This window comes from Poecilia formosa, unplaced genomic scaffold (assembly GCF_000485575.1).
Source record: "Poecilia formosa unplaced genomic scaffold, Poecilia_formosa-5.1.2 Scaffold17, whole genome shotgun sequence".
Classification (NCBI taxonomy): domain Eukaryota; kingdom Metazoa; phylum Chordata; class Actinopteri; order Cyprinodontiformes; family Poeciliidae; genus Poecilia; species Poecilia formosa.
This window is the reverse complement of record NW_006799956.1, coordinates 4291081-4304864: the sequence shown is the minus strand read 5'-3', so window position 1 is coordinate 4304864 and position 13784 is coordinate 4291081. Positions and strand designations below refer to the sequence as shown.

Genomic DNA, 13784 nt, shown 5'->3' with positions numbered 1-13784 from the left:
ATTAAATATGACTTCATAATTTAACGCCTTGAATTTGGGTCTCTGTCTCTTTAAAAACTCCTGCTCCTTCTGAAACTCCACCTTCCTTCGACATCACTGCTTTATGAACCCTTTAATAAAGTTTTAACCAGCATTTCGCTTACAAGTAGCTCGTATAATGAGCACAGCAGAGGTTTGTTAATTGCTGCCACTAGTCTGAAGGAGCAGAGTGGGGCAATGGCAGCTACTGAGCTACTGTAAGGGTCAGCAGCTTAGAAGCTGCAGCTGTGGGGAGGAGCTTTGTCGTCAAAGGCGGGGCTATGTCCAACCAGTCGTTTTACAAAGCTGAATGTTTGCTATGGGAGATTAAAGGATTTCTCAAATATGCATAAAAGAATCAAGTCAACTCTCCAGGCATGTTTTTGATGAGGGTATATCATTATAACGTGATGTAAAGCTAAAAAGCAAGTCCCATTTTCACAATACTGCCCCTTTAATTACTCATTTTGAGGTGAACAACTGTGACAAAAGTCAGACTTTGAAGACCCAACATTCACACTTTTAAGTCTAAGAAATGTAAACTGTTGTTTTGGTTGGAAACAGATCATTACACACTTTATGCCACATTGTTTCTAATGAGTGATGCAAAATCATGTAAGCAACACTGTTAAAAAAAAAAAACATTAAGTGGTAAAACAAACCTACATGGTGAATTTGTATTACTGATGGGAATGCATTGAAGCTCTTTAGAGAAGAAAGAAAATGCGTGAGAATATTTTGACTGAGAAATTGTTTTCTAAGTCAGAGACTAAGATCAATAATGGAGCTCAAATGTTGCTGTAGCTAATTGACTGTCTTCTGGCTTGAGGGGGGGAAAAAAATCAAAGTAAAGCTTTAGAAAAGCTCTGAGGTTTTCAGAACTTGGCAAGGATTCTGTATGGCAGCCTGCAGGGCCCAAAACCTTTGATATGGTGATTAACATTTGCCCATGAAAGACCAAGGCAGCTGCTTAATTCAGAACTGAACTACAGTTCTTTCACAAATCAAGACCAAATATTAAACAAGTGTTATGGTGCCAGTACCTCTACAAATATCTTGCAATGCCAGAAAAGTGTTGATATCATATTTTGGGTATGGTAGACTCCCAGCCATGCTAGCTAGATTTTAGTTAGCTAGCTAACAACATGCCAAAGATTTACACCCAAGTGCATCATTAGCTTAAAAATTGTTAAAAAATATTTTGGTTGTAAAGGGAAAAAAAACTTTTTGAGTCAGACAACATAGGAACAGAGGAAAATTTATTAGTGTGGCAGAAATAATTGAACATTTTCAGAAGATTTCTACCATGATTCGTCTTCAAAGCAAGAAGAAACTACATTGCCCAGTTGGTTAAAGGTTCAATGCTAACACACCTACCTGTTATCAGCTTATTTACAAAACGAAATTAGCCAGGTCAATGTTCATGTTGGCTATCTTTCACTAATGACTATCTGCTTATGGAAATCTATAACTCGTAGCAAAATTTAAATGTTACTTCTCACTCTCAACGTTAATTTTTAACTCCTAAAATAGTCAGTATGAACACAGTTTGGGAGTCGGAGCTCCTGTGCTGGTTTGATTCCAGAGAACGGTAAAATAAGTGACTGGGATTTATGGTGAATAACATACTGCTGGCATTTATCTGCAGTTTTAAGCTCATAATTATATATTTATGTCCAGCATCATAGAGTTACTCTGTAACAAAGGGAGAAGATATTAAAGACATCAGTCTCTTTTCTGTGCAGAGCCTGGCCACCTGGGAGTCAGAGAACAAGATTTACTGTCAGCAGACTCTGGTGGATGGAGACGGCCCAAAGACCTACTGGACCCGAGAGCTGAACGGGAACGAACTCACACTGGTGAGTACGCATCCATGAGTCGTGGCTGTAGGGAGAGCCTCGTGATGATTAGGCTATAATGGTACGATATCTTAATGATAACTGGGCCCTAAGGCAAAATACCTCACCTGAACAAGGTTGATGAGAGCTTGCTCCTCCAACTACCCCTAGCAGGGAGTAAGCTTGTAGACTGACTGGTGATCAAGTCTTCCCCCAAGAGGTGAAGTTCAATCACCAAAAGCCAGAGCATTGTCTCAGGAGGACAAACATTTCCTCCTGGTGATCAAACTCTGCCTTCTGGAGCATTTGGTCAGAACCTAAGGTACTGGAAAGTCTTCTTCATGTGGATCTCTACCCAACAGGTGGTAGACCTGCTATAAAGACATCATTGATATGATGCATCTGGCTTTCTCTCTGGGTCTTTTCTGGTATCTTAACAAAAGGACTTTAAATTCTAGGAAGGGTATGACTAAAGACTCAAGCACCTTTAAAACTTTTGTTTTTTCTTTATTTACCTGTACCTTGATATGGGTAAGCTACTCATTATAAATAGATTAACAGTGGTTTTGGTTTTACAAAGCCAAACAACAAATCTTTCTCCAGTATTATCAAATGTACAAGGAAAGTGTGCTCTAGTGCGACTCTGGCGTTTGCTCCTTGACAACCACTAAGCCATCAGATGCCTCGAGATGAGATTTTCATCCGGCCTAGTCCGCTCCTAGTCCGCTCCTGTTTGACAAACGATTAATGAAGTCAGGCAGGTGGTGTCTGAAGTCACCCTGGAGATTCAACTGCGGAGGAAATGGGGCCCGTTTCCCAAGAATGTGAGCCTTCATCTTCCCCATAGAGACGTGAAAGGAGAACAAGAGGAGCTGCTATGCTGACGTACCAGCAGCCCCCTGCCTATATTCACCCAGATTTACATCTGCAGGAGTCAGCGGGTCTGAAACCCCTGGAAGCGTCTATGGGGGGATTCCACAGATACAGTTCTCAGGGTCTCAACGGCTACAAACGGCTCTACATTTAGTGCTCCCACAGTCTGCTCTGTTGTTGCAGGATTTTTCTAAGAGAGAGAAAAAACCTAAACCAACAACGTGTAAGGTTCAGATGCTGAAAACTCTTATAACCGGATGTTTGATCAGCTTTCTGTTACAGCCCAGGGGCAAGTAAGGATATGAGGAGGGGGGTGAATCTTAATTAATGTTGGGAGTTCGAGGTTCCTCATTGTTCACGCTGACAAGCTGTGAGGGCAGAGCGTATGAACTCCTCTGTGATGAGTGGGTGATAAAAGCAGAATGTGGTTAAAGCCCCTCTGCCCCGCCGGTGACACTGGCCAGCCGCCCTGCAGGAGCCGAAGCATTCACGCACTGATGGAGGTTGATGTGGCCGAGCCATGACATTAGCAGAGGCTCTTTGTTTCTCGGCCCGTCTCTCCTTGGACCCAACGGCTCAAAGTTCTCGATAGCAGTTGCAACAAAACCTCGTATTTATCCTCATTACTGACAAGTTTAAAGATTGGTTTCTTTTTAATGGAGCTTTAGTTTAGCTGCCATGGCAACACTAACAGGTAAACCATGTCATTATTCACTTGGGACTGTTGTTCTGCCGTTGATGCTACAGCAGCTTGACATTGTCCATGTGAGCATGAAGGACAACAGAAATAACCCTGCAAAGCAGAGAAATTATTTAATTTTTAAGCAGATAATATTACTTCATGCAATAAGTAATATTTCTTTTCACTTCTATTCCTTATCAGTCACGACTTTGCAAAACTATTCATATCATATCATCATTTTGACATGAACTTCTGTTGTTTTTTTTAAGTGGGATTTTATGTCACCAACATGGTGGAGCAGTTTGTGCCTGTCAGAAGAGAAACAAATGAGGGGCAAATTTTTCAAAGCCATATTCTCACCATGTTCATTCGTTCATTAATAAATGTCACGATTTCAAGTTAAATATTAAATTAGCAAGCTAAATATTTAGATTGAAGCTAAAGTTTGTAAGCTCTTTAGTTTACAAACTAAATATTTTCTAATTAAATATTTAGTTAGCAATATTGAGCTAGAAAATAAGTATTTGCTAACTAAATATTTAGTTAGCAAGTTAACTCATATTAGCTTTCTAACTAACAAGCTAACTAATTGGTTGTTATTAGCTAACTAATAGCTTGTTATTGCTAAATATTGCTAACTAAATATTTAGTTTGAAGCTAAATATTTGATTTACAAACTACATCTTTAGCTTGAAACTAAATATTTTGCTTGATAACTAAATATTTCATTTCAAGCTAAGTAGTTTAACTAAATATTTAACTCAGAGGTGAATGCTTAAATTGCAAACTAAATGTGTAGTTTGTAAACCAAATATTCAACTTACTAATAAAATATTTAGTTTGGACATAAAAATGTAGGTTTAGGCTAAATATTTATATTCAAACTATATATTTATCCTGCTAGTTAAATATTTAGTTCATTCAAACGGTACTACATGCACAGACCAATGCAAAGTAAACCGCAATTAAGAGTAAAAGGAAAATTACTATAAGTTTTTGGAATGAAGCCTAAAGAATGACAGACATCAGTGAATACTTTGTAACACTGTAGCATAAAGTGCAGTGTGAGAAAAGTAAGGGTTGCTTCAAGATGTAAGTCCAAATCGAAACCAAATCAAATCAAATCATAATGTTCAGAAAAAAGACGTGAGAAAGTGTCGCACATTCACATGTATTCAAGATGTTTAGAACCATCAACAAGCATCGTTTAACGGTTTCCGAAGACAAGCTCAACAAGTGGGAATGAACGGTCTCTTCGGGCAAGGGACCAGTCAGTTCAATTATTCTTCACTTAACAGCATGTGACAGCCTGCTGGGAATCAGCTCCTGAATGTCCTTCAAACGTCTGGGAATGTCTGACCGTCAGAGAGTCTGCATGTTTTTCAAACCACAAGAAGGAAAATTGTCGGATCGTACCACATTCCCACCGTTAGTGGGTTTCCAATCTGAACGATGGGCGCTCTAAACAATGCCAGCATCACTTGTTTTTCTGAAAAGGAAGACAAAAACAATATACATCCACTAACCGGAGATTGACCTAGAATCTGCTAGTGGTTCAATATGGATTTATGATCATTAAAATCTTGGAAAGTGTTTGAATTTTTCTGGAAAACAAACAAACAACAAAAAAAAGAAAATCAGACGCAGACGCAAAGAAAGCCGGATGGTTCAGCCTGAGACCTGCATTCAGAACAGCGATAACAACGCGACGGTCTCATTGTGTGTGCCAGTTCATGCTGTAAGTGGGGCACATTTCCATAGGATCTGCATAATGTGTGTAATTGGTTTAGTCTGGAAGCAGTTTAAGAGGAAAGAGAGGCAGGATTTCTATTGAGCAGCATCAGCCTGAAATGAAACTGATTTTCATGCAGGCGAGAAGCAGGCTGCAGCTTAGACAATACTTGAAAGTTTCACTCCAGCAGGTACCTAAAAATTTCATCCATTCTGAATCAAAGTGATATACAAAGTTTTCTTTTACACTTAGAGGTATTTGGCCAAAGTTCTTCCTCCCCGTATGGAGGATAGAGTGACAAATCTATCGTCTATACCCAGTTGTCCTCCTAGCATTTTGGGAGGGCTGGTTCCTACAAATTATGCAACATTATATAAGATTGTATACGTTTTTATCTATCTGTCTGTCAATCTTAAAATGAACAACACACAAAGTGAAGTTAAGATTCATTAAAAACTGAATTAGCTCTTTAATTCAGCGTCGACAGAAAATGTCAAAGTTGAAGCTAATATTAGCGTCATTATTGACTAAAGCTTTGCTAGCTTATGTATTCTCGCGTTCTTCTGACCTTTTTGTACTCTTTTCAGTACAACTCAAGAACAACTTCACAATAGGAGTATAAAACGTAAATAGAACAAAGGGTAGAGCTTCAACGCTAACACAACTACGTTAGCTTACCCTTACTTCACCGTGTGAAAACAGAAGAACAGAACCTACCGTCTGAAAGTTTCAACATGTTGCCACTGAACCTAATTGAAGGGTTTTGTTTCATCTAAAATATTTTAGAAAAAAATAAAAAGATTTTTCGAAATTCACGTGCTTCCATTTAGAAAATGTAACTTCAATTTGTGAAGTTTTACGGCTAATGGAAACGTAGCTACGTTTGTGCTAATCTGTTTTTTGAGACAATAGCAGACGAACACTGAGGTACAAAGGTAGTCATAATGGAAAACAGCAAGGGCTAATCAATATAAATGATTGAAAAGCAACCCCTAACCCACTTTTTCTGTTTTCCTGCAGACGTTTGGTGCAGACGATGTGGTGTGTACGAGGATCTACGTACGGGAGTGAGGCTGCGCGACCTTCACCTGGACAAAGCTCATGCCAACCTGCCCCGCTTGACTCAATAACAATTTTCGCCAAGTTTCCTGTGCAACCTAACCTCTCTGCATCAAGCATAACAGTCTCCACACATGCAACAGCAAAGTGTCAATATATTGTTTGTTTGTAGTTAACATTGTACAGTAGCTAGCCCTCTCTCTGTGTCCATGCCTACAACCCAGGTGATGATAACGTAGGATTTAGTCTTCGGCTGCGTCAATCAAGTGTTCATGTTTGATGAAAGGAAGCAATAAAACATACATGGAACAAATTACAGCTGAGAATCTCATTAATCGTCATGGGTTAGTGGAAGAAAAACTTACTATTTACTACTGTTTGTGTTTTTATTTTATTCATTTTATTTTTTCAAATTGATCATCTAAGATTATGGTTTAGTATACCATAAACTAGTCAATAGTTTATGGTATACTGTTATAATGTTTTAGTCTAATCTATTATCCTTCTTCTGACCATTCCTTGTTCACATGGAGAAGGTTTGGAGTGTAATCTTAGTAGATTGCCGTTTTCTAAAATCTCCAAACCAACAACCAAGTCACTGAAATCCCATTGTTTCCCTCATTCTGATTTAGTTTTAACTTTCAGCAAATCATCTCCATGTGTAAATAGCTATTAAAATGCATTGAGATGGTGCCAAATGATTGGTTTATTTAAAATTGGTCACAGGAAGCAGCTGAACAAATGTACCTAGTAACATGTCTGATGAGGGCTTATGGTGGAAAATGTAATAAAAAAAAAGTTTGGACATATTCCAAAGGAGAACCAGTGACCATTCTTCTTCTTACAATCTGTTTGGTCATCTATAGTCCCAGGCTCTCCTTTATGTTCTTGATGTTCTCCCGACTTTGGTGGCTTTGCAAGATGGCTGACTTTGTGTCTGGTCATTTCATTTCAGTTTCCCTGAAATCTGAATCAGTGATGATCCTGGAGTATAAAACGAAGGTATTACATTTAGCAAATGACTTTTCTTTGAGTCTTTATACTTAAATTAGTGATTAATCGATTACTGAATTACTTGGTGATTATTTCAATAAATGATTCATCACGATTAATCGTCGGGCAGACGGGTTTCGACCGCAGTTTAAACCAGGAACCTTCTTGCTATAAGGCAGCAGTGCTAACTAACTCCACCTTCCAACAAAACTTTAGAAACATAAACCTTGAAATAAAATATTTCCAGAAGGTTAAACTCTTAACTTTCCTCTATATTCTCGACTTTACCTTTCTGCTCTCACTGTTCATAAAAAAACAGACCAAAAAATGCTGCGTCTGAAAAATGATGACTTGATGTTGCATCAGCACCGAAAGATAAAAGTCTTTGTGTTTCCTTCAGGGATGTCACAGTGAAGCCCCTTTTCGCTTTATCAGCTCCGCCCGAACTGAGCGGAGAGCATCCGCTGCGCCTCAGGCTGAGGCAACAGCGTGCAAGACGCGATCAGACCATTAAAACCAGTCAGCCCAGTCCAACTGCGCCCCATTCACTCACATTGGACTTATACGGAAGATTAGATGTTAACGCAATCAATAAAGTTTCATTTACACAGCAGATCTGAGCAACAGCTATGTTTTGAAAATGTGTTTTGGGACATGAAGAAAGGTAGAAAAGTGGAAAGCGCTGGTCACGTGACCCGCCCTCTGCCTCTGGCCTTATCATGTGAGGATGGAGATATTAGGAATAACAGACGCGGAAGCGCTGCGGCTTCTTGATCTGTCTGACCTCTTTTGCTTCACCAGGCTTTCTCTATCCGTGACGCTTTTTGTTTTAACAACAAGGCGACCGGATGAAGTCAGAGAGGAGCATATTTTATCTGAATGCCAAAAAAAGGCAAGGAAATATAATTTGAAAATAATGAGGAGTTTCAGAGCTTATTCCAAATGTTAGCTTATGCAGCCAGCGTGTAAAAATGAATGTAAAGGAACTTGTTTTCTGAGTGTTATGTTACACTTGCCATTGAATTATCTTTAAGCCAATTTATGTATTAGAAACAACAGATAAAATAAGGACATCACCTGATCGAGGTCACAAGGTTTGTAGATGGAGACAACAAATACAAAAAAATTAGGACATTCCATTTGATACTTACCCGTAGTTCTTTGTTGAGAAATGCTCACAAATTGATGTCTATTTTTTTAGTATTATTATTATTTATATGCGGAAAGAAGTGATTAAGTTACACCTGAGACCAAAATAATTGACCTAGTTTTACACGTTTAACAAAGACCTGATCTGAAGACGTGAACCTTGACTTGGTCTAGGACAGGAGTCTCCAAAGCCGTTCAAATTATTTTGTTTGGCCCCTGACCACAAGTCAAGAATCATAAAAACTCGACTAACTAAATAGAAAAGAACTGATGACTCGAAAAATGTGGAAATTCTCAGCTTTTCTTTTAATACACGGCAATAGTCTGAAGCTCTTTTTTATGTTTTTGGTCTTTATTACAAGTTTTATTTAATTAAATAATTTTTGCATTTTTGAAGCTTGAGGCAAAGAGAATTGTCTCTCTGGTGAAAATGAAGCAATTCAACACTGGAAATAATTTGACTTGAATGATTTGTAATCTCCAAGTTGAGCCCCAGGCAAGGCAATTCAAGTGTATCTTTATAGCTACATTCACACACAAGACCAAGTATTTCAGATGACATTAAAGGAAAGACGTGAAGCAAATAACACAGCATAAGCATAAAAACATCACATAAAAGAAAAAGATGGTGTAATATGAATACTAAGTACCTAAAGGAAACAAATGTTTCAAACCGTTTATTAGTCTGATTGTTTGATCAAAAGCTGCAATAAAGCAAAAATGTTCTCAGACCTGATTTAAAGAAGCCAAACATTTTGCTGGTTTTGGTTAGAGCCCTGGTAACTACCTGATTGAAACTTTTTACAGAAACTTGTAAAGACTGTTGCAGATGCACCTATTGAAGGTAAAAGCATGCAGCAGTTTTTCTATGTCCTGTTTTGACGTGGAGATACTTTAGTCTGGCCATGTTTTTGGGATGAAGTAAGCTGATTCGATAACAAAACTTTTTGCGGATATCAAAATTTAGAGCAGAGTCCAAAACCAAACACGGCTTCCTCGCAGGCTCTGTGGTTCTTAAGCCTCATTGAGTCCAGTTGAGCGCTGAGAGCAATCGTCACATTCCTGTGGGATCGAAAATGCTTGTTTTTGTCTTATCTGCAATAAGCTGGAGGAAATTCTGACCCATCCGCTCAATGATATTATGGAAACACTGACTAAGAGAGTCTAGGGTCCCATTGTGATATGGAGAATTAAAGCTATATTGTAGATAATGCTATAGTGCTCTATAATCTGAGCCAGTGGAGTAAAATAGATGTTAGCTAAAAGTGGTCCGAGAATGGAGGCTTGAGGAACTCCACAACTCGTTTTGGTCCACCTGGATTTATAATGGCCAAAAGATCTAGACCAGTTTACCAGAAAACCCTGCCCATTTTTCAACAGCAACACTAAAATGAATGAAAAGTGGTTCTTGGTGTAGCGCCACCACCATAACCTTTGAGAACGCCACCACCATGTTCCAAAGGTTCTCAAAGGGTTTGGTTTATTTGACTCATTGCAGAGTAAAAGTGAAATGGAGCAGCTGAAAATGAAACCAGTGTTGCAACTTTGGTCCCCAACTGAACCGAGTCTCCCGGACTATCCGGTGTGAAAACGCCCTTAAATGTCTTTGGAGCTATTGCAACCTCACACCCATTTGCTACAGCCTTTCTCCGAGCCTCGCCTACGCACAGAAGCATTGGCACTGTCAGCCATTGGGATGAAAATGGCAAGAAAGTGGCACGACATCAGAAAACAAAAAGCAAATCTGTCTCTGTCCTCTATGGCTGCCAGGGATTAAAAGGTTTTCCTTTCAACGCCCCGCTTCACGAGGACTACCGCAGCAGCACGGCAAGCGTTCCCATTCCTCGACGCCAAGACCTCGGGACGAGGCCGCGCCAGCTCTGCTTTTTGACCTGGTATCCCATGAAAGAATGAGTTTCCTCCTGAGTGCACTACAATGCTCCAAGAAGCAATGGCCAGGGCGCGCGCCTGCTGTGATGTTAATTTAATGACGAGCTGCTGTTCAGATGGCAGATCCGAATGGCTGAATAAAGGGGTTGTTGTCTTTTTGGTCTTTTTTTTCCTGCGTTTGAGCAGAGAAGAGGGCCCCATTGCCCACCCTGGTGCTCCACTCTGGGTCGCCAAACAGTAAAGCCTCTGTGAGTACAGTGGAGTACGGCTTAGATTTCTAATTAAATAAACAATAATTTAGCTCCTCTCAGGACTCGAGTAGGTCCAAGCTGGGTGAAAACGATTTGTCAAACGTTCTAAACAAAAAGACATCAGACTAATTACTGCACACTTGAAGGTAGGTCCCATTTTCCAGCAGCCAATGGCCGATTGGCCCCGTTCCAGTCAATAACACAAGACCACAGTGAAACTGGTAACAAACAGCAATGATTATGTTAAGTCTGGTGAGGCAACAAAACTCTTCTATGAGCAAATATCATCCAGTTACATTTGCTGCAGATCGGGTTCCTGGTGCAATGGCTATATGAGCTGTAGACTTGTCAAAGTTACGTAACGCTGTAGATCATTAGTTCTTATGACACTGACTTAGAGATGTAGGGTGAGCTGGTCTTCATAATAAGGTCTTCAAAGCTTCTAGTCATTATAATTGTCTTAAATGCAGTGGTCTTCACCTCCTGTTATCCCAGCATCAAAAAAGGTGTGCCACAAGGGCTTGTACCCTTGTGGCACACCCATGATTGTTTTACCATCATTGGTACTTTGGTATGCAGATAGTACAATCTACTTATTAAACCCTAAATATGGTGTACTGATGGACTCTGACCTGAACCTTCAGAGCCACATAAAATGAGTTACAAAGTCGGCCTTCAATCACCTGAAGAACATTTCCAGGATAAGAGGACTAATGTCTCAGCGAGATCTAGAGAAACTCGTACATGTGTTTATCTTTAGTCTCATTGATAACTGCTCTGCATCCCAAGAACCAGAACCAGGCAGGAAAAAGCAGCAATCAGTAGGTATGGTCTATTGGAACAAACTTCCAGAAAACTGCACAAATGCTGAAACACTGAGTCCCTTTAAATCAAGCCTAAAAACACATTTGTTTAGAGTCGACTTATATTCAGAATAACTGAAAAATAGATCAATTCATTACTGCCCTTCATTACTGCCACTGTAATGTAAAGCTTCTTTTGTTAAACTTCAGCATGCTTTTTTCATTGAAAGCGCTTTGAACTGTCATGTTGCTGAAATATGCCACTCAATAAAACTTAACTTGACTCACCTGAGCAGCTGACCTGACCATCGAACACTGCAACTTCACAAATGGTGTATGGGACTATCAAAGTGTGTGACGGTGGTCTGGTCAGGAGTTTATTAGTTGTATTTCAATTTCAAGATGACAAGAACCTGCCGATCAGAGCTCCTGTATTTAACCCAGGCAGCTGACACCGACTGACCTTCCACTCAGACGCTGACCCTGCTCCACGTTAACCTTCATGTTTTGCACTGGATAACCGTGGGAGACTGGAAAAGGTCAGGTTATGCCAAGCATGTGTGTGTGTGTGTGTGTGTGTATGTGTGTGTACATGGTTGGTTGGGTGAATGTTGTCACATTAAATTACCAAGAGTGCTTTGTGCCTGTGACATCTCCCGAGAGTTTCATCCTGTGATATATTTAGTCACGCTTAAGTCTCAATAAATGGCCTCCTCAGCAGGAGAGACACATTTTTCAGACTGCTCTGTCGGGCTACAAACACGGGTAAATATTTGCTCAGAGCAAGGAAGAATTTTAACTGGGTGTCAAAAGAGATTGCGGATAAACCATGACGTTTCTGGCAACTAAAAAGACATATTCATCCAAAGAACAGTATGTCCCCACGGAGGATGGAATGCTCTTACTGACCAAGAAACATTCATAAAACTTTTTGCCGGAATTTTTTTAATTTCTCTCCAGGCATCTGCTGGTTTTGGTTGGTTTTGGAAACGCAATCCCAACCAACACATACAATCTCAATTCTAACGACTTACATCCGTTCATGTGAACTTTGTGTTTGAGTTGAAACCAAACCGCACTATCCCTTTACGACTGAAGTGAGTTTGTTAAGAGGTTACGCAGAGCTATTAGTTATTACGTTTCTTGCCGCCAATCATGCTACTCACACCCTGTGAATGCAAACAAGTAGATAAATGCTATTAGCTACTGCAGGACAACAAAAACAGAATAATTTCACCTTCTTAAAACAACTTTAGACCCCAAAAAGTCAACCTGTGAACGCTGTTCCAAAAACCTTTAAACCACCATCATATTTAAACATGATTTGTAAAATATCACTTAGTCATATCTGATCAGCAAGAATGTCTGACAGGAAGGTAATGTTGGTGTACAAACTAAATATATATGTTTGTGTTTCAAACACAAGTTTCTCTGGTTGGACCTGCTTGTTCCTTTATGCAACCCAACTTTTAAATGGAGAACCATTCTTATGTATGGTCACTCTGTGCAAACATACTGTTGGTTTAAACATGCAGAAAATAGAGAAAATGGTTTTTGAATAAACTGGTGACATTTTTTTATATTGCTGTTGTTTTAAGATGTTGCAAATTGGCATTAATGCCACAACATTGGCACTAAAACTATTTTTTAGACACAAGAACAGAACTGAAGTTTGGTTTAAAATAAAACCTAATGCGTTACTTTGAAAAGTGATTGTACTGTGACCTAAAGTGCATTGACTAAATTGTGAAGATATTAATTTAATCACGTTTCAAAGTCTTGACTCGTCCAGATGCAAATTAACAAACGGTTTGAAGAAAAGTGAGTGGATGGATGGATGGATGGATGGGATTAAACGAGGAAGAAAACAAGCTGGATGAATCAACAGACGGACAGATGGATGGATGATTGATTGATCGATGGATGATGAATTAAATCGAAGGATGGATGAACAAATGAATGGATGGAAGGATGATCAGACCTATGGATGGATAGACGGATCAAATGATCAATACATGAACATATGGATGATGATTGATTGAAGGATGGATGGATGAACAAAAGGATGGATGGATGGATGAATGGATGGATTAAATTTTTTTCAGGGTTCCTCGTGTGAAATCGTCAACCCAACCAACAAGCTGCTGAGCTCACCAGCTTGCAGAGGTTATGTTAGAGTGCCAGACTTTGCTAATCGTGTTATGGGGGGGGGATGGTATCCAGCAGCACGTTCCCATCATGAAGACAGATCAGCTTATAAAGCAGCATGAAGCAGTGCTGCTTCCTCTGTCTCAAAAAAAATAAAATAAAATAATCCTCCCGGAAATAGAAAAAGATGTGGCAGGAAGAAAACGCATTGACAATTCAAGAGACAATGGGAAGCATTGAGTCTCTGTGTTATTAAAAGCAACTGTCAATCAGTCTTGGTTTAAACCCAAAAACCTGAAAGTCCCACACCATGACAAACACTTTACCTCCGATTGCTCTGGTAAAGCA

The 13784-nt window shown here is 39.5% G+C and overlaps 1 protein-coding gene across 1 annotated transcript in view; it reads left to right on the top strand.

Annotated features, from left to right (window-relative positions):
- crabp1a (cellular retinoic acid binding protein 1a) overlaps positions 1–6518 on the top strand; it is a 14834-nt gene extending 8316 nt beyond the window's left edge. Inside the window, exons 3-4 of the mRNA XM_007546805.2 lie at positions 1764–1877; positions 6164–6518. Of these exons, the coding sequence (XP_007546867.1) occupies positions 1764–1877; positions 6164–6214 (165 nt within the window). The 3' untranslated portion in view covers positions 6215–6518. The remainder of the gene's footprint in view (positions 1–1763; positions 1878–6163) is intronic.
- Positions 6519–13784: the final 7266 nt, after the last annotated feature.